Source organism: Mesoplodon mirus, assembly GCF_964341445.2.
Source record: "Mesoplodon mirus genome assembly, chromosome: 5".
Classification (NCBI taxonomy): Eukaryota; Metazoa; Chordata; class Mammalia; order Artiodactyla; family Ziphiidae; genus Mesoplodon; species Mesoplodon mirus.
In genome coordinates this window covers 156,259,951-156,283,024 of record NC_138980.1, presented here as the reverse complement: position 1 = coordinate 156,283,024, position 23,074 = coordinate 156,259,951, and the positions used below count along the sequence as shown (strand labels likewise).

At 43.7% G+C, this 23,074-nt stretch overlaps 1 protein-coding gene across 2 annotated transcripts in view; it reads right to left on the bottom strand.

Annotated features, from left to right (window-relative positions):
- SLC45A2 (solute carrier family 45 member 2) overlaps window positions 1-22,848 on the bottom strand; it is a 33,064-nt gene extending 10,216 nt beyond the window's left edge. Inside the window, exons 1-3 of one of the 2 annotated variants that reach the window (XM_082621028.1) lie at window positions 22,137-22,848; window positions 19,981-20,157; window positions 3,220-3,545 (exon numbers count right to left, since the gene is read on the bottom strand). In XM_082621028.1, coding sequence (XP_082477154.1) covers window positions 3,220-3,545; window positions 19,981-20,157; window positions 22,137-22,665 — 1,032 coding nt within the window. In that variant the 5' untranslated portion in view covers window positions 22,666-22,848. The remainder of the gene's footprint in view (window positions 1-3,219; window positions 3,546-19,980; window positions 20,158-22,136) is intronic. The other variant, XM_082621029.1, reaches the window with a different exon arrangement.
- Window positions 22,849-23,074: the final 226 nt, after the last annotated feature.

Below are 23,074 nucleotides of genomic sequence, written 5' to 3'. Positions count from 1 at the left end.
AAAGCTCAAGAATTGCTGGCTTTGAAGGTGGAGGGGGCCACATGGAAAGGACCTGGGTGTGGCCTCTAGGAAATGAGAGTGATCCCTGGCCAACGTCAGTTAACAAGAAAACAAGGACATCTACAACCACAAGAAGCTGGATTCTACCTGCATGAGCTCGAAGCTGATTCTTCCCCATTGAAGCCTCCAGATGAGAAGGTAGCTTCACCAACACCTTGATTTCAGCCTTTTGAGACCCTGAGCAGAGAATGCAGCTTAGCCCACCCAGACTTCTGACCTACAGGACTGTGAGATAATAAATGGGTATGGTTTTAAGCTGCTAAATTTGTGGTAGTTTGTTATGTAGCAATAGAAAACTACCACATAAAGCCAATCAGCTCCCTGCTCTGGGCCAGGTACCTCCTCCTAGTTTATTTCTCTGGATCCTGCCATCAGCCAACAGGTGTAGACGAGCCCTATGTCAAGTCAGAAGTGAGAACATTGTAGAACACACACACACACACACACACAATGACTACATATGCCCACAATTCTTTAATCTAGACTTAAATTATGTTAAAACCAGAGGCTATAATTTATTGGTATCAGTAGCCTTGAGAGAATGAAAAATTTTGAACTGTTGACACAACTGTTTTGAAATACAAAAAAAGGAAAGAGCCTTTAATAGCTTGTCATATGAGAAAAGAAAGAAACCTCAGGAATATTAAGCAATCACCTGCCCTGAAGACACTGAGACAATAAACATTAACCATGATGGGGTAATGGGTCTTTCTTGTCAGATTTTTATTTATTCTGAGTCTTGACATAATGATATTGGGTCCTGGCTAGTTTACTTATAAGACAGTCTCCTGAGATTTTCTCTTTTAACTATAATAGCAAATTGTTTTATAGCTCTTAACCTTATATGATAATGCTTTTTATTCTTTGATGCAGAAAATTATATTTACTCATTGTAGGTTTGTTGTACAAGTTGATTTTTTTAATTCATCAGTTTTGTAGTATTTATGACTATGCCTCAACTGATTTTTTTATACTTAATCAGTATTAAAGAGTATAGACATTACCTTGGAGTTAGGAAAAATAAACATTTTCTGCATGTAGAACATGGTATTTGTCAAAATAAAGGGTGACCATAACAGAAATCCATTGAAGAACTATTACTTTTTTCCTTGACCACAGGAAGAAGCAATTAAAGGTATAGACTGGGAAACAACAGCCTAATTTTCATGCCTCAGACTAAGTGATTTATCTTCACTTTCTTTCCTTTCTTTCCAAAAATTCAAAATTTTAAAAAGTGAATCTGACCAGCAAGTATTCAGTCTCATTCCAAACATTAATTTATGCTTCTGCCTTATACATAATTTTCAGCCTGCTTTCATTGTTAACCTAATTTTTTTTCTTCCAAAAAATAAATATGAGCTTCAAAATTGTACCTAGTCTTTCTGTAAAAGCTGTGAATGTAAATACTTAAAGTCCCTTTGGGTATTTTAACTCAGAATGAAAATTCAGCTGGCATCTTATTCACTGACGTGTCAATTCCCTTTGTGAAGCCCTTGCAATGATTCTGAGCCGTTGGGAACTGTTTTACTGCATACGTTATGCACCTTTGTCAACTGGACATTGGGTGGTGATGGATTTATAAGTGAAAAATGCACAGAGCCATCAGGGGGAGAGAGAACTGTACAAAAGTGCCACCAGAAGGAGACTAAATATTGAAGGGAGTAACTGATGGCATGGAGGAACTAGAGATGGATTTTATGGTAGCCAGTTTGAACAATAAATGAAATAATTCAGGCCTCTTGCCATTAAAAAAAATCCCAGTTCTCAAATTGCACAGCCACCCTCGTTTTGGAAAGTAATGACTTTGACAAACAAGATGGCCAGGGCCTTGGCCCTGACACCTCGGAGACACCCACTGCTCAGCTGGAAGCTCCCAAGATGCACTTTTGGAATAGAGGTGTCAGATGCTTGGCTTTGAGCCTAAGATATGTTTCTCTTTTTTTTTCTTATGTTGTTTTGCTTTTATTTTTTAAGTCACATAATAGAACCATTCAGAGCCTACAGTGTTGTGCGTGTGGCACATACTAATACAAGTTAATTACATTTGATGCATTTCTTTTCTTAATGGTGTGGAGGGTTTTAGGCCTTTCAAAAGACTTCTCCTCACTTGATTACATTTGATCATCACAACAGCCTCGGGGTAGAATAAGACAGCCTCTGCTGGGTGACCCTTTGAGGGCAAGTCATAATCTATCAATAGGGCAAAGAGGCAGGCATAATCTATATAATAGCTACTTACCTTTAGTAAACCCTGCCTTGTTTTGTTCCTTAAACCCTGACATTATTTTTCTCTATTTTCAAAGTAATACTTGTCTATTATAGAAATGTTGAATATACTGAAGAGTTTAGAAAAGAAAATGAAAACCACCTGTTAGCCCATCACCCAGAGATAATAACTTCAAATAACATTTTGGGTATATATCTTTTCTATTATTTCTCTGTATCTGCGTAGCTTTTCCCACAATGGAGATCATTTTGTATATGTATGTGTGTTTTATCTGATATATTATGTCTTAAATAAATCTTCAAAAACACACAGATCTTTTAATGATCGAATGGGTTCCATTGTATGGCTCTTCCATGATTCCCGTGCTGCCTTGCAGAACTGCACAGCAAGGGGGCTCCACCCTAACTGAGATCAGCAGGGAGTGTGAGTGTTCTCCCCCAGGTAGCCTGGGGCTGCAAAGGTTTAAGCAGGTCTCCGGAAACCTATATTCTCATATTTTCTCTATTTACTGTGTGATCAAGATAAAATGAAGGCTTCATCCCAATAACCTCTTAGTTCCTCCAGTTCCCTTCCCAGGGATGCTGTTATTTGGAATACAAATTTGTAATCCTAATCTAAGAAGTGAAGATACTTCTTGTGTCCTGAGGATGATTCAAGGCTTCTCTTATGGCCTTACATTTTTCAACTGGCTTCATTTTCCCTGGTTTGATGGTCTGAAAAGAGTAAGAGACAGGAGGACTAGAAGAAAATGCACACATTTTTCTATTAGGTTTTAATTCCAAGGGATAATAGCTATTGGGGATTTGAGGATTCACAAGACTTTTCGCATCAAATAAGCAAACAAAACAAAGACAAAGAATAATTTTTAAAAATCTGAATAAAAGAACAAGAATATTTTTCCTAAAGTAATAAAAAAGAATTTGCATCTTTACCTGTTCAGCAGGATTTTTGTTTTTTTCTCCCTGCAGCGCCAGCTCTGGGTTTACATAACCATTTTTAACTTTCTCAATAGACCCATACTCATACATTCTGTCTGATGACAATGCAAGGTCCTGAGGGGCTTGCTGTGGGGGAATGTCCTTGGCAACATCTCTAAGTGGGGCTTCAGGGATACTGCACAGATGGATAATAAAACACAAAGTGAGCACCAACGAGGAGAAGAAGAACATGACCTGGAATTCTGTGCCCAGCAGTCTTCCCAGTTCCAGGTGGGCCCAGTCGATGGCACCCAAAAGGTAACCCAGGGCACCTCCCAAACCTGCAAAGCAAGCAAGCAAGAGCTGTATTAGCATTATTTAGAAGCATCTTCTCTTTCCATTTTCTTCAGTGGGAAAGCTCCCTGAGGACAGCGTAGGCAGCCTGGTTATGATGCGAGAAGCTAAGACACCTTGGCCAGGAAGCATGGGTTCAAGGCCTGGCTCTAGCATGCACTTGCTGTCACCTTGGACTTCCTCACTTGTCATATGTGGATGATAATAAAAAAGCAACCTACTGGTAGGGTCACGACTGGAAAATGGACTAGTGCCAGACACATAGTAAGCGCTTAGTAAATATTACCACCATCTGAAGTCCTCCAGCTTTCTAAACTGCACTCTCAACACTGCTTAAGAACTAAAATTCCTGGTCCTAAAGGGCTCCAAAGAAAACCAGTTTCTGACTGCAATAAAATATAATTATGTATTGTTGTTGATCTATTAATAAGCTCCTTAGGGTGACACAAGTTTGCAGAGACCTAACAGCCTTAGAATCTGTCTTCTTTCATCTATGAAAAGCTTAAGTGTGGGTGGAGGGATAAATTAGGAGTTTGGGATTAACAGATACACACTACTGTATATAAAATAGATAACAAAGACCTACTGTACAGCACAGGGAACTATATTCAATATCTTGCAATAACTGATAATGAAAAAGAATCTGAAAAATTATATATACACATATGTATAACTGAATCACTTTGCTGTGCACCTGAAACATTGTAAATCAACTATACTTCAGTAAAATAAAATAAAAAACAAAAAAAAGCTAAAGGTACTTGTTCCCAGTTGATAGCCTCAGAAAAAATAAAAACAAAAGCTTAAATATGAATTTTTAAAATCTTATCCTCTCACAGGACCTGGACCTGAAGTCTTTCTGGTGCTTTCTTTACCTGCTTACACTTAAAGACAGTGTGACCTGAGGGAGGAAGGACTTCTCAAAATCGATCCTGCCCTTATGGTCTAATATTTGAAATTCTACCATTAGTGATTCATTCTTTTGGGTTCCTGTTTTAAAAAGCAAGTGCTCCTGGTAGGGACAAGACACTGCATGTCTCAGCGCCAAAATACTAAGTGCTCCTCAGATGGCCCTTCTGGCAGCAGGCACCTGTGACATCTGAGAACACCGGGCTGCAGCGGGGGTGTACCATGGGGTGGGAGGTTGTCCAGGGAAGTAAGCAGATGAATGCCAAACACAGCTTCTACCTACATCACAAGCTTTCGTAGGGCTGGTCCTCTGGCAAATACATTTACATATCAACCTCCCATCATGCCTTACCAAAGACAAATATCTACCTAGTCAGATCAGCTTTCTGTTTGTTTGTTTTTATTTTTCTTGTGTGAATGAAGGCTCCATTTTATTTCCCAGATAAAGACAACATCCCCACAAATCAGAGAATCAAGGAAGAAAACAGAGCTAAGGAATTCTCTATCTCTAACCCTAAACATGTAAACTTACATAAACTCTGACCCCAGGAACACAGATCTGAACGTCAAATAATATGAAGCCTAATTTATCCAGAATGGTGGAAGAATGGATGATTCTGGTGACTTCACATCCTGTCTAGTTGCAATTTATCATAGAGAATATTTACAGATAAACAACAGTTTAACCATTGAATTCCAAAAAGACGGCATCATTATCATGCCCTGAGTGACAAAGCATTTTAAGGTGGAATTATGGGAAATGGTGGCCAATGGGGTGCAATGAAAAACATGTTCTCTGCCAGCAAGGAATATGTGGCCTAGTGATGGGTGATGTGCATATATATAAACAGATCAGTGGCACATACAGTGACCTGTTTGGACGGTGGGCACCCTGTAGCCTCCGAGAATGGAAGGCCCTTGAGGGGGTCACACTGTTGCTGATTCAGAGGGCAGCTCTGAGACATATGGTGTGTCTGGATCGCCATTAGATGATGATGCTCTTTATTCAATCACGGAGATGCCATGGATGTCAGAGGTCGTGTGCTGAGTCAAGCACTCAACCAAAAAGAATGTACTAAAAGCCCAGCACTATTTGAGGGTCTATCTAAACCAGGGTTTCTCAATCTCAGCACGACTGACATTTGGGGTTGGATAATTCTTTCTTGGAGGCTGTTCTGTGCATTGTAGGATATTTCGCAACATGTCTGGCCTCTCCCACTAGATGCCAGTACGACTTCTCCACTGGTTTTGACGACCACAAATGTCTACTGACATTGCCCAATGTCCCTCATGCGGCTAAATGGGCCCCAGCTGAGTACCCCTGATCTTTTTTTTTTTTTTGCGGTACGCAGGCCTCTCACTGCTGTGGCCCCTCCCGTTGCGGAGCACAGGCTCCGGACGCCCAGGCTCAGCGGCTGGGCCCGTGAGCCATGTGGGATCTTCCCGGACCGGGCCACGAACCCGTATCCCCTGCATCGGCAGGCGGACTCTCAACCAGTGCGCCACCAGGGAAGCCCAGAACCCCTGATCTTAATTAACCCTATGAAAAGCTTACACATTCCGTTTTCAAAACTATCATTCGTAACTAGATCAGTGGTTGTCATACTGCCATTAAGTTCTCCTATCACGTATGCCTCTTTCTCTCAAACTTATTGTTCCACTGAGCAGAGAAAACATAGAACAGAAGACCCCTGCCCATTTGAAAGAACTGTTGTGTGAAATAAATCCTCCACTGTGCAACAGAATGGTGGCTTTATTTTATGAATACAAATATGTGGATATAAACATAATGGATTTATATTAAATATTGACTCGAACACTTGAGTCCTACAATTGAAGGGTTTCCTAGTCTAGTTTTGCATCCACTAGTGTTGTGTACTTCAATAAATATTTATTGAGTACTAAATATATATATAAAAACGCTACTAACTTCTGAGGTATAAACATAAATAAGCCACAGCAGCCCAATCGCCTCCTCCTCAGAAGATAGTTACAGGCAGAAGAAGCAGATAAGTAAACAGCTGCTTTAAAAAAAACTGTAATAAATGATGTGAGAACTGTGGGCTGGGTACTCAAACGGTAGAGAGGCGCTCTGAAGAGTTTATTTATTATTACAGAATTCCTCTTAATTAGCAGTGAAGCTCATAAGAGTTCAATATATCAAGGAATCCAAAGATTTTAGAGGTGGAAGGATGGGTGTAGTTCGTCTAGTTGAATTAGATAAGAAGACCGCAGGCTACAGTGGGTAGGTGACAGGAGACCACATAGAAGGAAGGGTTTGTAATTACGCTGATTTCAATTCTCACCTGTGTGTTTTCTAATCATGTGACCTTGGGCACTTCTCTGAGGACAGTGATGCCTCCTTGTATGAGTCTTGTGCGGGTTAACATGATAATGCGTGTAAAGCACCAGCACATATAGTACCAGAACGAGGTCCCAAACCAAGTGCCCTGTTGACTTCCTACAGAACCCTAATCCCAAGGCCTCACCCAGAAGCAGGAGAAGCTGACTGCTGCACAGAGGGTGACGATCTGCCTGGAGCTGGCCGAAAGGACCGTGTCATTCTAGGCCCAGTGACTCGAATCGGGGGCTCATGCTGAGGGCTGAGGCCTGGGCTAACCACTGACCTAGTGTGGCCTGTAGCAAGTATGGTGGAAAAAATACGTATCTCAAACCCGGAAAGAGAACTGTTTAAGAGCCTGATCTTTAAAAATATCATTATAAAGCAACACTTCTGAGACTTCAATGTGCACATGAATCACGCAGATGTTTCGTTAAAATACAGGTTGTCTTAGTCCATTCGGGCTGCTATAACAAATATACCATAAACTTGGTGGCTTATAAACACCAGACATGTCTTTCTCACAGTTCTGGAGGCTGGGAAGTCCAAGATCAAGGTGCCAGCAGATTTGGTGTCTGGTGAGGACCCACTTCCTCACTGACAGCCATCTTCTCACTGTAATCTCACTTGGCAGACGTGGCAAGGGAACGTTCTTGGGCCACTTTTATGAGGGCGCTAATTCCGTTCACGAGCCTTCATGACCAAATCACCTTCTAAAGGCCCCATCTCCTGAGAGCATCACATTAGGCATGAGGTTTTCAACACATGGATTCTGGGGGGCACAAACACTCAATCTATAGCACAGGTTCTGATTTTAAACATGTAGGTATAGGCTGAGGCTCTGCATTCCTTTCACGCTCCCCAGTGATACCACGGCTGCTAGTCCAAATAGCACTTTCTGAGTACTCAGGTGATAGAGCAGTTTGCAAGCAACCTGCTCCACCCTCACCTGATATTCTTGGGAATGAGACTTTATTGTCATAGGATATTTGACCAACAAGCCACAATTGATAAAGCACAATGATGTGCAGTCCTGTAAAACTAAGGATATTTGCAGATATTAATAGGTTTCTATGATTTGTAACCATGCTTTTGTAACCCAGTAGAACTATCACAGAGGAGTTATAGTTATATTGCCTTTAGAAGGTTAATCAGATTTGTATCTAACCTAGTATTTTTTTCTTTTGCTAAACACACACACACACACATATACATTTATCCTGCAAGAACTTGGGGAAACTGTTCTTTATGTCTTCCCTGTCGGTTCCCTCACTAATCAGTTAAGTAAAACATGCTACAAGTATCTGAAAGTATTCCAATCCTCTCTTCTCTCGAGGAAGGGGGGAAAAATAAGCAAAATGATTTTGTTTGTCCCAAAGCTACTGTGAGACTTAACTAAAAGTTAGAACATGCCTTGAAGGAACAGTAGGCCATTGGGGATATTATTTGACTAGGCACCATATTAAAACTCTGTATGGAAACATTTAACTTTATCTATTCACACCTTCAGGTATGATGAGGGCCAGCAGAGGGCTGTAGGAACTTACTGAATGCTTTACTTTTTACTTCCTCTGCTTAAACTAAGAATTTTATCTTCAAAATAGTCTCCTAAACAAAGCCTAGTCGTCGCAGCTGCAACAGAGGTTAGCATCAACTCCCACGTTTACATCCAGGTTACATTTATCTCTGCTGCCAACACCAGCCTCCCTGGGGCTCCTGGAGTCAATCTCCAGTCTACTGGCCAAATCATAAGCTGGAGCATCCAGCTGCCACGTTAGATAGCCAGTCTTTATGAGGAAGGGTCCACAAGTGGTCCAGCCTTCTTTATAAAGAAGGCTCCTCCTTCACAGAGCCAGGCCGTGACGTCAAACTCACACCAGAGCCAACCCCATGAGAGTGAATGGCTCGGCAGACAGATATTGTATTTCATAACTAATGATACAGGTTGAACAATGGATCCTCCTGGAAGAAGTCCAAGCGTATAGAAATATGTATTATTTTTTCTTTTGTTCACAACTCTAATAGGTAAAATAGGAAACTGGGAGAGTTTCAGGACCAAGGAATCTAGAGAGTCTGTCTGAGTCAAACGCGGCACATACCACGTGCCTCAAACTGCTTCCCTGCTTCAGGCGTGTGACTGAACAACCTCCACACTGATGGAGAAAGAGCTCAAGGTGAGAGAGCTAGCGGTGTGCTGCCAGCTTCCATACCTCAGCAAGGCGACAGACAAAAGACCTCCACATTCCCAGCAGGCTCATGAGAGAGTCGTTCTGATTCTCTTCTACGTGCTCAGAAAATAGCAATGAAAGCGTCAGACTAGGTCCGTACCTACACCAAACACATACACACTAAATCCCAGAGAGCTAACACAAGTACCAGTTACTAGGTGTGTATGAGTGTGTGTGTGAGAGAGAGAAAGAGAGACCTTGACCCCATTTGTTTATCAATAGAAATTGACGGAGCACTACTCTCACCAAGAACTGTGCTGGGCACTGAAGATACAGCAATGAACAACACAGACATGACCTGCCCTCCTGGAGGCTGAGTGTACAAGGAAAATCAATCAAAAAGGGAGAAGACACAAGCCGACCTGACACTCCTTTAGATTTACAAGGCAACTCATCTCTTAAGAGATGTGAGATAATATATTTAAAGTACTGACAATGGTTTCCGTCCACCCACAACTACCCCGGTATCTCCCTGGGCCCTTCCTTCACATTCAAGCTAAGCCAGGATGCCTCATTGCTTGGGGGAAGGACATGAAAGTAGAAAGCAGAGAAACAAGAATGTGTCTCCTTGCTTCTGAGTTTCAAAGGCCCTTAGGCTCCAAAGGCATAGATGGTAGATTCAGTAGAAAATGTGATTGAAGAACAAGGCTTCCGCTAGGAAGCCGAGGCAGCACAGGCCCAGGAGTGAGAGTGGGTCCTTCCTTCATGATGGTGGGTCTGAATGTGCATCACGGCATCCACCGCAGCCTAACCACTGAGCTGCTCACGTGGGCCTCTTGGAGGAGGTTCTGTGAGCAGCCCCTCCAGGACCCCAGGGAGCTTCTCGTGCTGGAATCCATCCTACATTCTGCTCAGCCTCAGCTACCAGCTCTGCTAGGCCCAGTGGATTACTGTGTGATGTGGCCCCTTCTCCGAGAAACCTAGGCCTTGGTCACCGTGACAGTCTGGGGGCAAGAGTGCTGCACATGGCCATTTACCATCAAAATTGGGCAAGAGAGGACCTTGCTCCCCCATGTGGAGCAGCCCTCCCTCCTCCTGCAGACCAGAGTCAAGAGGCCCTGTCTGTGACCCAGGCATGAAAAACAAAGGGGCATCCAGAGATCTTAGGTCAACGGCACTTTTTTTTTTTTTTTTTTTTTGCGGTACGCGGGCCTCTCACTGTTGTGGCCTCTCCCGTTGCAGAGCACAGGCTCCAGACACGCAGGCACAGCGGCCATGGCTCACGGGCCCAGCCACTCCACGGCATGTGGGATCTTCCCGGACCGGGGCATGAACCCATGTCCCCGGCATCAGCAGGCGGACTCTCAACCACTGCGCCACCAGGGAAGCCCAACGGCACCTTTTTGTGTCACCTGAAGGAAGCTTTGGGAAACAGAACTTCTGAACCCACAGAGCCCAGAGCAGCAGGGCTGGAGAGCATGAAGTCACCAGTGGTCCAGGAAACGACAAGAGACAGAGCTGCCCAGTCCTGCCCTGGGGTCCTGGACCCATGTATTCTACCTACAGCCACACAGCACCTAATAGAGGCCTTTGACCTGAGGGCTAACTGGAGCCAGGAGAGGTGCCCACCCTCTGCTTGGTCCAGTGGGGTGGTAAGGCGTGGGATGTGACTGGCAGACCGAAGCCTGTGTTCCCATCACTGGGGATGACATATGATGTGGACTCCTGTGCAGGGTCAGTGCTCCGAGTTCCTGAGGGGTGCAACTGAGGTCTAGGAGCAGTACTGGCAACCACACCCAGGTACATGCTTCTCCTCTGGGGACAAGGGTCCAACGAAAGTAACTTGCTTGCCGCTCTGGCCCTCACCCTGGTGTTCGGGCCACCCCTGAGTGGGCTGGAGTGCAGGCCCCATCTGCGGCCAGCCATCTCCCTCACACTGAGCTGACCGATGGAGAACCGGGCTGGGAATTCTTCCTTCCCCATCATCTGGTCCCAAAGGGATCCCCCTGTAGCCCCAGGTGTGAGCCTGGGGACAGGCCCTGGGAAGCAGTGGTGGATGACACAGGGTCAGGACAACCTGCTTGTTTGACCTGGAATGCTCCAGGTCCATCCTTGAATGCATTGCTGCTGGACTAAACTGTCAAGTGAAAGACACACACACAATGCAAGAGCTGTGAGATTTGTAGGAGCCTCGTGATCCAGCCTGCTGAGCAAGCAGAAGAGCAAGAAATGCTATGCTTCCTTGAAGGCCAGGTGGCTCCAGGAAGTCTGCAATCTGCCTTCACCCTCTAATCTCAAATCTTCCCACTTCCCCTTTTCCCTTCGCACAAAAGAAGCCCAAATTCTACCCCAAATGAAGATGGTTCTCTAGGAACCATCTTCTTGGTTTGCTGGCTTCTGAATAAAGTCACTATTTCTTCCCCACCAAAAATAAAATAAAATAATTTTTAAAAATTAAAAAAAAAAAAAAAAACAAGGCTTCCCAGGGTAGGCAGGGCATTCATGATGGGTGTGCCTATATTGGCGAATGCCTAAGGCAGTGGTGGCTGTGCTCCTTCCTCCTTGGGCTTAGTTGGGGTGGGAGGATGGGAGGTGGGGAGCAGAACCTCCTGCAGGTAGCTTGGGGGATCCAAGAGCAGAAGGCACCAATACTTTATTTCCTGGAAAGACCTCAGGGGGACACTAAGACCTCAAGAAAGAAATGGCTATGCAGTGGATGGAGATAGATGAACTTGTGTGTCAGGCTCTGTTCTAGGTGCTTGACATTTACGACTCATACAATCCTCAGAACAACCCTTTGACGAAGGTACTACCACTGATTCTTATTAGTAGTTACGTTCTAGAAAGTCTCCACAAGCCCTGAATTTGTGAATAGTAAACTACTGCTCTGAGGGGAAATACAGTGTTAAGTTCCTGTGAACCTCTAGTCTCATTTTCATCAACTGATCAACATATAACCTAGTTTTACGTGTGTTTCTGCTTAAAGATATCTTATTTAATATACAGTTGTTTCATTAACATGGAACCCATGGCTAACAGCCCTATAACCCACACCTGAACAAAACTTATTAAACATAATTTCTCCATAAGACACATCACAACGTTCTTGTACTTATGAATCCAAGACAGTGCTTTCAGCACCACATTTAGGGCCGCTGTAAATAGTGAAAAAAGTGCAAAGAAAAAAATGAGCACTAAATATTCCAGTAAAGGGACATCTGTTTACCGTGTGAGAATCAAAACAAGAAGTCAGAGTGTCACCTTGGTCAACCACAGCCGGGAACAAGCACATGGGGCGACTCAAAGTTTTTCTCCTCCACTCTGCAGATGCCTGCAATGATCTCAAACAAGCTGCAAGTATTGATTTTGACGGCAAAAATAAATTTTAGTGACTTCACAAAAACAGAATCCATGAATAAGGAGGATCAACTGTATTTTTATCTCTATTTTAGAATCAAGGAAATCAGAGCACGGAGAGTTTGCAGCTCACAGAGCTCCCCTCATATGGGCAGGCGTGGGAAGAGCGGAATGGCATTGGGGGTGGAGGGACCTGAGAATCTCCGCGTTCTGAAGGGGCCCTGCAGACAAGGATGAGAGCGAATGCAACTGTGACCAGTTGAGCCTGACCACTGAGACACTGGGGGACCAGGGACAGCCCAGTAAATGCCAGTGTGAACACGTGATGCTAAAACCCAGATCCTCCCTGCCCTGAAACCTTTCTACTCTAAGCTCTCAGAATTTAGATGCAACCCTTGGGGAAAGGGGTGGGAGAATATTCCAAAGGGACTAACACTAAATTTTCTCCATCCTGTGCCAATGGGGCTTAACACAGACGCAATTAAATTAAGTTTGGGGTTTGGGATTCACACCCAGTTCAGACATGAAGATTCACCCAACATTTTCCATTACTGAGCATCGGTTATGCTGTAGGCTAAATAATTTGCAGCAAAGCAATGCCAGAATCGTATACGTCTGAATCAAACACACGCACGCAGAGAACTGGGGGAGTGTTTGCTACAGAGGGTAAGAGCACTGAGAACGCATTTTGTGTTCCTGTGAAAGCTGCTGACATGTCTAATGCAATAATGGTTCCCATAAAAGCATTCACCTTATCTCAACATTTTCTAAAGGCAAGTTTCTTGATTTGAGTCTATGAATGACTACTGCTACCCTAATTCAGAGAAGGTTCTTGAAACTTCTCATTTTCTGACGTGACATGTAAAATCTGACTCCTGTTCTTGCTTAAACATTAGAAATAGTCAAGTCATTAATTGGCCCAATTCTGGAGCCATTTGTGGCTTCCATGAGTTTTCTTTAAGTCTGCAGAACTAATGTTTTAGTTCCGAGTTGCAACAGCTCATTTTACTGTAAGGTAACTTGTTGAGCACTTTACAAAATGCTTTAAATCCTCCTAATGGTGACCAAACAACATGGAGCACCTACGCTAGAGTGAAAAAGCTCAGGACTAAGTCATGAGCTGAATCAGGCAGCCCTTGTGGACACGGCAGGTCCTCTCGGTACCCCCATCCCAGTCCTTTCTCCAGCAGCCACTGCAATGACCAGTTCTAAGCTAGCCTTGGCCCTCTTTGCTCCACACTCAGGTGGGGCAGCACCCACACAAGGGAGGTTAAAACCCATGGGAGCACCCTTGGCTGGTGGAGACCGGAGCCAATGCATTCATCTCCCCGACTTGATCCTCCCAACTGGAGAGTTCTGAGATGCACTTCATAAGGCTCCTTGGAGGGTCCTGGTGAGATAGAGGCAGCCACTGAGAGCAAAGGGCAACTCTGTAATGCTTCCTGTATTGGCCTGTTCCACTCCCCCCATTCTCTCACTCTCAATCTCTGGAATCCTTTCCTCAATAAGCTATGTGCATACAGACCTTCTCCGGGGGCTCAGCTTTGAGGTGAATCCAAACGACAGCATGACCCAGGTCTTTGGTTGGCTGGCTGGCTGGCTGGTTGGCTTCTGCCCCTAGTCTAGTCTACCGCTACTCAGCTCTGTGACCTTGGGTTAGTCACTTACCTCTTGGCAACACAGCTTCCTCATAGGTAAAATGAGGATGCTAAAATAGAATATTGGTCTCATCAATATTTCTTCAGCATATTCCCAGAACTATTCTAAGCACTGGTGATACAGCAACAAACAGGAAAGATAGTATTCCTGTCTTCAGAGAGTCAGAGAGCTTATATGTTGGCTATAGAGGCAGACAATAAACAACAAACAAATGAACAAATAATATATTATCAGGTAACCAGGAACACATCACTGAGGAGGGGCTATGCGACCAGATTGTAACAAAGAGTGAAAGCAAACCAAGCTGGCTAACTGGCATCTGGGGAAAGATTTCTGGCAGACAACGCACTCAGGGAAAAATGCCCTCAGGGGCTCCCTTCTCTAACCTGCCTTTGAGATTCTTTGAGAGGTAGGTGCTGAAATGGGAAAAGAAATGGCAGTTTGGAGACATTAACCGTTTTGCCCTAAGTTATTCACATCACCCTCAAAGCTGAAGTTCCTGTATCCTGGCTTCTGCTCTGGCCACATCCTTTCCAAGCTGCCTGAGTGAGGCGATATGAAAGTTCACCAGGGGCAGAAACTTCAAAGGGAACTCAGTTGATGAAAGAAATCCACTCATGCGGCAATGAGTCCTAAAGGAGAAGTTAAAACTGACTCTAACGTGAAACGTGGCTTCTTTCCACGTGTATAGGTTTGGTCAAAGGGACCCATATCTGAAATTTATTTTTAGGACTCGTTTTGTTAGTTCTTAATTATTTCTAATCTGAGCATTTGTTTCACTAGCATTTTAATGCATACTTTGAAATATTAAAGAAACAGAAAAATCAAAAGAGGCTGAGCCTAAGAAGTTACCCATTCTTCTTCCAAAGATGTACATGGGGCAAGTTTCTCACTGAGTCATTTTATACAAATAAAACTTTCACAGGTTCGGCGGGAATGGAGGAAATCTAGTACATATAAACATTTGGTGTTGAATCCTTTTAAATGGTTCCTTGCTCTGGACCTGGGACCATTTGCCAGGATATTAATAACTAGCATTGTGTAGAGATTCACACCGCTGTGAAGAAACAAAAGTTCAGAAATACTACGGCGACTCAGCAGGAGGAGGGGCCAGGATGTGACCTGGGACGGCCTTTACCACCATGTCTGGTCCCAGCCTCCTCTGGTGGGATGCAGCTCGCTGCTAAGGAGAGCAAGGCCTTGGGTTAATCTAGCAACACAGGATTGGTTAGAAGCATTCTGACACAAGGGAGGAATCTCCTTCTGGTGAGTGTGGGTTCCACAGCCTCAGAGGCACCCAAAGGTGAAGGCATGGGGTGAAGGGATGAGGGTGGATCCACTAAACACAGCATATCTACCACATTCGCCAGGGATGGAGGGCAGATAGAGTTACCCTTAAACATAAGAGAAGAAGCTGGAGGACTAAAATGTCCTCCAGTAGGAAGCCAGTAGGGTCTTTTCTTAAAAAAAAAAAAAAATCAGAAATATGCTGGAAAATATTTTGGCAGTGAACCCTTTGATACTGACTCACAAAGCATTTGGAATTGTTGGGCCTGGACTACAGCTCTGAAATAAATTTAAAAGAATTTCAATTTACTCGAATGATTGGATTCCTCAGGTAAATGATACCTTGCTGATGATGAAAATCCAAATGGGCCCTAAAATTGAACATGACTTTATTATAAAATGCTTGTTTCAAGCAGAATGTTATAGACATCTTTTTGCCAAGTTCATGTAAATTCGGGAGGTCTGGCATGTATGCAAAGACTAAGCAAAGTGATAATGCACTGCTCATTATTTTTCTCTCCATTTTTTAATCTGGTCTACCATTCAGAGCAAGGACACCACAGTGGGGTCACACATCCATGTTTAATTCAACTGAATTCAACTATTCACACTTTTAAAAGAGGGAGAGAGGGAGAGCAAGAAAGATAAAAAGAACATTTTAAATAATATGGGTTGTCCTATCTGCTATTCTGTTAATCGAGTCCATGTCCAGAAGTGGAAAGGAATCTGCAGATATATTTACCTGTATCCATCACTATGCAGATCTATATACATAAAACAAGGTATACTGTATTTTATAAATGATCTGAGAGGTGTTTAAAAATAATGTGGACGCTCTGTGATTATCACTTAAGCAGGGACTTTAGAATCTAAACTTTAAATAAGGTGAGACTTACTGTTTTATAGGAGGAAGGTATTTTAAGTTGTTTTTTTCTAGTAGAGGAAAGAACTTGCTTTGAGCCATCCACACACCCTCGGGGGCCCCCCTATAGCCAGAGACAGTTGACTGAGGTCCAGAGTTCATGTTGGTCAAGAGACAAAGCAAGGTAACTAAATGAGCATATTCATCTGATCACTGCGATTTGTAAAACTGCCCGAAATACAAGCAGGGTTATAAAACCTAGAGTCTCTTTTTAAATAGCTAACACTTCTAAGTGTCTGCTAATGGCAAGGCAATGAGTTGGAAGCCATGGGAGTTTGCAGGTGAATCTTCATGTTTTTACAAATTTGTAGTTTACAAATCTTGTAGAAGAGATGGATAAATCCACAGTGAGTTATAATTCAGGAGAGAATGTGAATATAATAAATGTGATCAGGTAAAACTGTGAATATGAGTATAACTTTAAAATGTAATTACCTCTTCATTATGCACTAAGAGATGGGGGATTTGGAAGATCTGGCTGTAACTTTCTTACAACAGTCTTGGTCTTTAATTGTTCTCATGAGGCTAATACTCAATTGTGTTTGTATTCTCTATGGTAGCTACTAGTTTTGGCCTATTCAGTATTAATAATTACCCCTTCCTCCTGGCTAACAGAACCCCAATTTGATTCAGATATATGCTCCCCACCCCCCAAAATACCCTCTCTTTTTTCCAACCTCCCAGGCCCCTGGGTGTTCATGTGACCCCATGAGAAACAAGCAGAAGTCTGTGGGGTTCTAGGAAAGCTTTTGCTTTCTTCATTAAAAGACATATGTTGAAGCCCTAACCCCCAAAGTGACCATATTTGGAGATAGGGCCTTTAAGGAGATAATTAAGGTTAAATGAGGTCATAAGAGTGGGGCATTAATCCATAGGACTGGGGTCCTGAAAAGAGGAAGAAGAGGTACCAGGAGTGCGTGCACAGAGGAAAGGCCGTGTGAGACCACAGCGGGAAGATGGCCGGGAGCGAGCCAAGAAGAGAGCTCTCACCAGAAACCAACCCTCCTGGCACCTTGATCTTGGCCTTCCAGCCTCCAGAACTGTGAGAACATAATTTCTGTACTTTAAGCCCCCCAGTCTGTGGTATTCAGTTATGGCAGCCCAAGCAGACCACATAGGCCACAAGGGAAGTAAAATTCAGGATATGTGTATGGTCAGCTGTAACCTCCACTGTCTCTTCCTGCTGGAATTATCCATTTCATTGATACCTGATGAACTTTTGTGCTTTGATTATGCTGTGGGTGGAGCCTCTGACCAAATTAGAAATTAAGTTTGCCTGCAATTTGGAAGAGAATTGAGGGGGCTTCTCTCTAGGAAGTGGGTAGAAGAAAGTTTCTAAGCAGCTTTGATTTCCACAGGGAGAAAAGGGGGAAGGGAATTTCAGTGTGAGTAAAGCCCCAGAAGCTGGAAAGGAAAGGGCAGTCTCCTTGGTTTGTTCCATTGATATTCACTTTGAGCACCTACAATATGCCAAGCAGTGGTGGCGGTACAGGGATACAGTGAGTAAAACAGACCTGAATTCTGCCCCTGGGAACATGCTGGGAAACTGCTCAGAGCACAGAGGATGTGGTGGGAGTAATGGGAAACAAAGCTTGAAGGGCAGGGTGGGAACAGATTGTGGGGAGTTTGAACCCTGTCCAGGAATTTGATCTTGATTCAGTAGACAAATGGGGAGTGATGAAATAAAATTCATATTTTATGGCAAGACGAGAAAAATTTAAACATAAAATGTTCTCTCTGCCCGTTTGCACCTCCATCCTCCCCTTTAGTGTGCATTGTGCATCTGTATTATACATTAACCAGACCACTGTATAAGACACAGGAATACTTGCTCGATAAGGAGCAATTTTCTCCTGGCACCAGCAAGGTAACCCCTTAGGAAATAACATTCCTTTCTTAATCCTGTAAGTGGTCCCGATGACCCACTACTCACCTTGTATGTGCAGATCTGGACTATGTAAACTGTCAATATGTCATTTGATGTATAATCCTTTGTCTCAAATCTAACTGTGTTTTGACCTCTAATGGGAGGAACAGTTTTAGAGCTCTCTGAGAGACTGTCTCATGGTTTATAATCTTCAGGTTGGCTTGACTAAAATTCTCTATTTCTTTCTTAGATTGACTGTCAATTAATTCATAATTTGTCAACAGGACCCACGGCAGGTCATTGAACAGGAAAGTGCCCTGGTCATAGTTGTCTTTTAGGAATATGAAGCTGGAAGCTACGTGTTGTTTCAGTTGGAATAGGAAGAAATTAGAGACTGGAAAATCAGTTAAAGGATAAGTACGAAAGATACAGTGAAAGCCTAAACCCAGGTCACGTTTGCTGAGACCACTATACGCTAATATCAGTAGAAAACTTCAAGACATTTTATTGAACTCAATAGAAATACTACCATGCGTTAAACTTGGAAAAGTTCCCAAAATACAGGGCTCAGTCTTCTAACACAGAGACAGCAAAGCAGAGGTTGTTTGGCCAAGACTAACACTGATGTAAGCCGGGAAGGAGTGGCCATATTGCCCAAAGTACTTAGAGCAATAAGATTCTGAATGTGTCAGGTTCAAAAGCCAAGAAGTCTCCCATGATGTTGTTGTAATTAATTTGCAGATTATGATAAAGCAGCAGGAACTGTGGGATTTCAGTTAGGAAGATGCAGTTTGAATCTCTATTCTGGGACCTTCTAGCTGTAGACAGGGGGCTCGGGGGCCCCACAGACAGGGTGGACTTTTGCTCTCTGTCTGCCCTGGAGCACAGAGGAAATACCCTCTGCTGGGCAGCCCCATCCTTCCAGGGCTCACCAACCAAATATTTGCTCTATCAACAAATTACTGAGCCAACGGCTTCCGTGAAGGTGCCGCTCTGGGCTGCGGAGACACAAACTGGACAAAACTCAAGATTTTGCTTCTCATGGGACCTACCTGGCCATGGGAGGACACAGAATATGTCAAAACATAAAATATATTGGCTGGGCAATGAAGACAATCAAATAGAGTCCCCACGAGTAGACACAGAAATGCTCCCAGGCCAGGATCATGCTGTCATCTTGTGTATGACACCCCAGTCCTAGACAAGTCCTAACTGGAGCTCTATAAATTCATGCTGAACATCAGTAGCATTGCTCTAAATGAAGGACCCGACAGCAACCAAAGGAAGTCGGCAATGGCCCCAAGAAATGGAGAGAGCCCCCCGTGTCCTCCTGGCATGGCCTTTTCCAAACCAGGAGGTTGAGGAAATGCCAACTCTTTAGACAACTAAGAAACCTCTAAGACTTGGGGCTTTTTATTTGCTTGGTTTGTTTCTATCTTTGTTTTTAAATGTGATTCTTGGGATACTTGCCACAGAATCATCTGGGGTAGTCATTAAAGATGCAAATTTCTGGGCCTCATCCTCAAACCTACTGAATCAAAATAACTGAAGGAGGGGCCCAAGAAGCTGCATTTTTAACAAGCTCCTAAATAATGCTGATGCTACATATTACTGATTACAAAATAAAACAAAACAAAAAATAAAGTCAAGTCTACAAGGCCTCTTTTCATTTTAGTTGTAAAGGTCTCCACAAATGGCTCTTCAGAAAGCCCTTGTATAAACTTCCTTTGCAAAAACTCCACAGTCTGGTCACAAGAGAAATGCACTGGAAGACAGAGCCCGCGTGATGGGAGCAGTCCATCAACGGATCCATTCATTGAAAAAGTCTGAGTGCTGAGACACTGGATGGCTTCAGTGGAAGGGCCTCCCTATCTGGGGAGCTGAAGGATAGACTTTCTGGAATATTCCCTACCTGTGAAGAGGGCATGGTAGTGGAGGCCCCTCTCCTTATCTCGATGGGTGCAGACATCAAATAAGTACGCTTTGATAGGCCCATCAATGAAGTCAGCAGCAAAATCAAAGAGAACCACACCTATCATGGTGATGCTGATGGCCCAAATCAGCTTCCTCCTTGGGTCAGCAATCAAAGCTAAAAGAGAAACAAACATTGGTCTCCTAAATCCTGGTTTAGAATGATCCGCATTTTTATTTCCACCCACACTTCCTGTCATCAAATTATTTCCCTTTACTTTCATTTTGCTTTGCTTTTCCAAATAAGAAATAGCTCCATTATTTTTTCAAGTTTTAAAAATGATGCAGTGAACGTCCAGAAAAGGCAGCTCTCTAGAGATAGAAAGTAGACTGAGCAGTTTGCCTAGGACTGTCAGGGAGAAGGAAATGGGGAGTGACTGCTAACGGTTACCAGCTTTCTTTCTGGTCAGGGGGACGAAAATGTTGTGTAATTAGATAGTGATGATGGTTATACAACCTTGAGAACATATGAAAAAGCACTGAGTTGTACACTTTTAGATGGTGACTTTTATGGTATGTGAATCATCTCTTTAAATAAAGCTGTTTAAAAAATTATACATGTTGATTGTAAACCATTCCAACCATATAGAAAAGCTGGGGAGATGCTTCTAGATCCCAGCCCCTAGATCTGTCATCCTTCAGACATCCCTTTACGCACTACTGTAGAAAGATGTGCACCTGTGCCCTTATGCAGTGCTTCTCAAACTTCAGCGTGCTTAACCACCACTTGGACGACTTGTTAAAACAGATTGTTGGGCTCCACCTTCTGTGAATCTCCTGTGATTCATCAGTAGGAGGGAGGTGGGGCCTCTAACAGCCCCCCACTGAGGCTGATGCTGCAGGCTGGCCCCAAGGACCGGTTCCGTGGCCCGGGGGTTGGGGACTCCTGGGTTGGAGGACTCTGCTTTGAGGAGCACTGACTAAGGAATCCTGTCGTACATGAGCATTTCAGGTGATGAAGGGCAACTTCACAGTGTTAACAGCTAAACAATATTCATCCTATGGCTATGCCACAGTTCACTGACTCACTCACAACTATTTCCCTTGCTTTCAGTTTATTTTTTAAACCTAATATGTAATGTATGCACCTGTTTTTTTTTTAACATCTTTATTGGAGCATAACTGCTTTACAGTGTTGTGTTAGTTCCTGCTGTATAACAAAGTGAATCAGCTATATATATACATACATCCCCATATCCCCTCCCTCTTGCGTCTCCCTCCACCCTCCCTATCCCACCCCTCTAGGTGGTCACAGAGCACCGAGCTGACCTCGGTGAAAAATAAGCCTACTCTCCCCCTCTCACCCCAGCCCTTTAGTACTCCTTCCCTATTGGCAACAATTCTTTTCAGGTTTTTTGTAATTTCTTCCTGAAATACCCTACATTTATAGATTTATGCCCTCTTTTAAATATATACAAATAATAACTGATTATCCTGTCTCATTATCATCCATTCTGCTAGCCTGAGAGTTATTGCTCCAAAAATGTGTGCTATTTTTAAGTTTAATGGTTCTTTTCTCAATGCAATATGTACTACCACCAATTACTGACTAATTGGTGGTTGTTGATTAACGGCTAGAAAAAGTGCTCACCATCAGGTTTATGTCCACAATTTGCAGTGCAAAAATGTCCCCTTGAGCTACCAGGCTGATGCCCTGTACCTATTAAAAGACTCCACAGAAAGCTGTGAACATAATTAACTCTCATCTGGACACAAAGTTACATTTATTGTAAAAATTTATGGAGCCATTTGGCAGCTGGTTAATTTGAGAAAGTACTAAATAAGATATAATGGGCATAAAAAAAACCCATAATTGATAAACATGTAAAAATATGTAATTTAATAAAATAGGTAAAAATATAATCCTACTTTCAAATTCTCACAATTGAAAAATAATGTGTCCTGATGTTTCTAAAAGTAAAGGTGCCTAACCACAGAATTTGGGTCACTCAAAGGTGGAAACTCAATGTAACTTAGGAGAGAGAATCAGTTTTAACTGATTTCTGACTGTGGCATAAAGAAATCTGCATTCTCCTTTCAGCGAGCTGCATAACAGGACCCTTCTCCCGGCCTGCCCACCTTGTGCTGCCCACTGACCTGATACGATAGCGTCCCCGTTAAGGTACATAGCCATGCCCAGGAGCATCACGACGCCCAGCGTGAGGATGTAGGGTCTCCGCCGTCCCCACCGGGCCTGGCAGTGGTCGCTGGCCAGTCCCACCACGGGCTGCAGCAGGAATCCCAGGATAGGGCTCAGGAGCCACACCATGCTGTAGAGACTCCTGGGCAGGCCCACGCTGAGCAGGACTGGGGTCACGTAGGCCGCCTCCACCGCATAGCAAAACTCCCGGCCGAACATGGCCATGCTGTGCATGACCAGGCTCCCTGTGGGTCTTTTGGGAGGCTCCACAGAGCCGAAGGGGCCCTCCTCAGCAAGGGATTTGTAGGTGTGGATGCCAGGCTGCCCACTGCTGTCGCCCATGGCCACTGGGTGAGGAACCTGCCTGCAAGCCCACCACCTCTTGCGTGGCCCTGGGGTTTGCACTCCCAGCTGGATTTGAGGTGGAGCCCGGCTGAGCGGCCAACGGAGATGGTCAGGCTGGGGGAGGGGCTCAAATTCTTTCATGCCTCTAAGATCACAAGTTATGATGAGAAGGAAGGGGGGTGGGGCCTGGAAAGCATGATGGAGATTAGCTGCTATGAGCCCTCTGGCTCCTTAGAATGTTTTTCTAAAAGAGTCTTCCTTTGTACTGTTCTCTCTGCCTCTCTCTCTCTCTCTCTCTCTCTCTCTCTCTCTCTCTCACACACACACACACACACACACACACACACAATCTATGTCACACAATCACACACAGCTTTGAGACAATAAAGCCCTATAATCCAGATGTTAAGTATGAATGAGTCGATATCTTTTTTCTAAACTTTTTCTAGGTATAAATATTCTGTCCTCTCCTGAACACAAGCTTTCTACACACACACATATAGTCAATTAACTAGACTTCAAACAGTGGGAGGTCGCCCCTTCCCCTAAA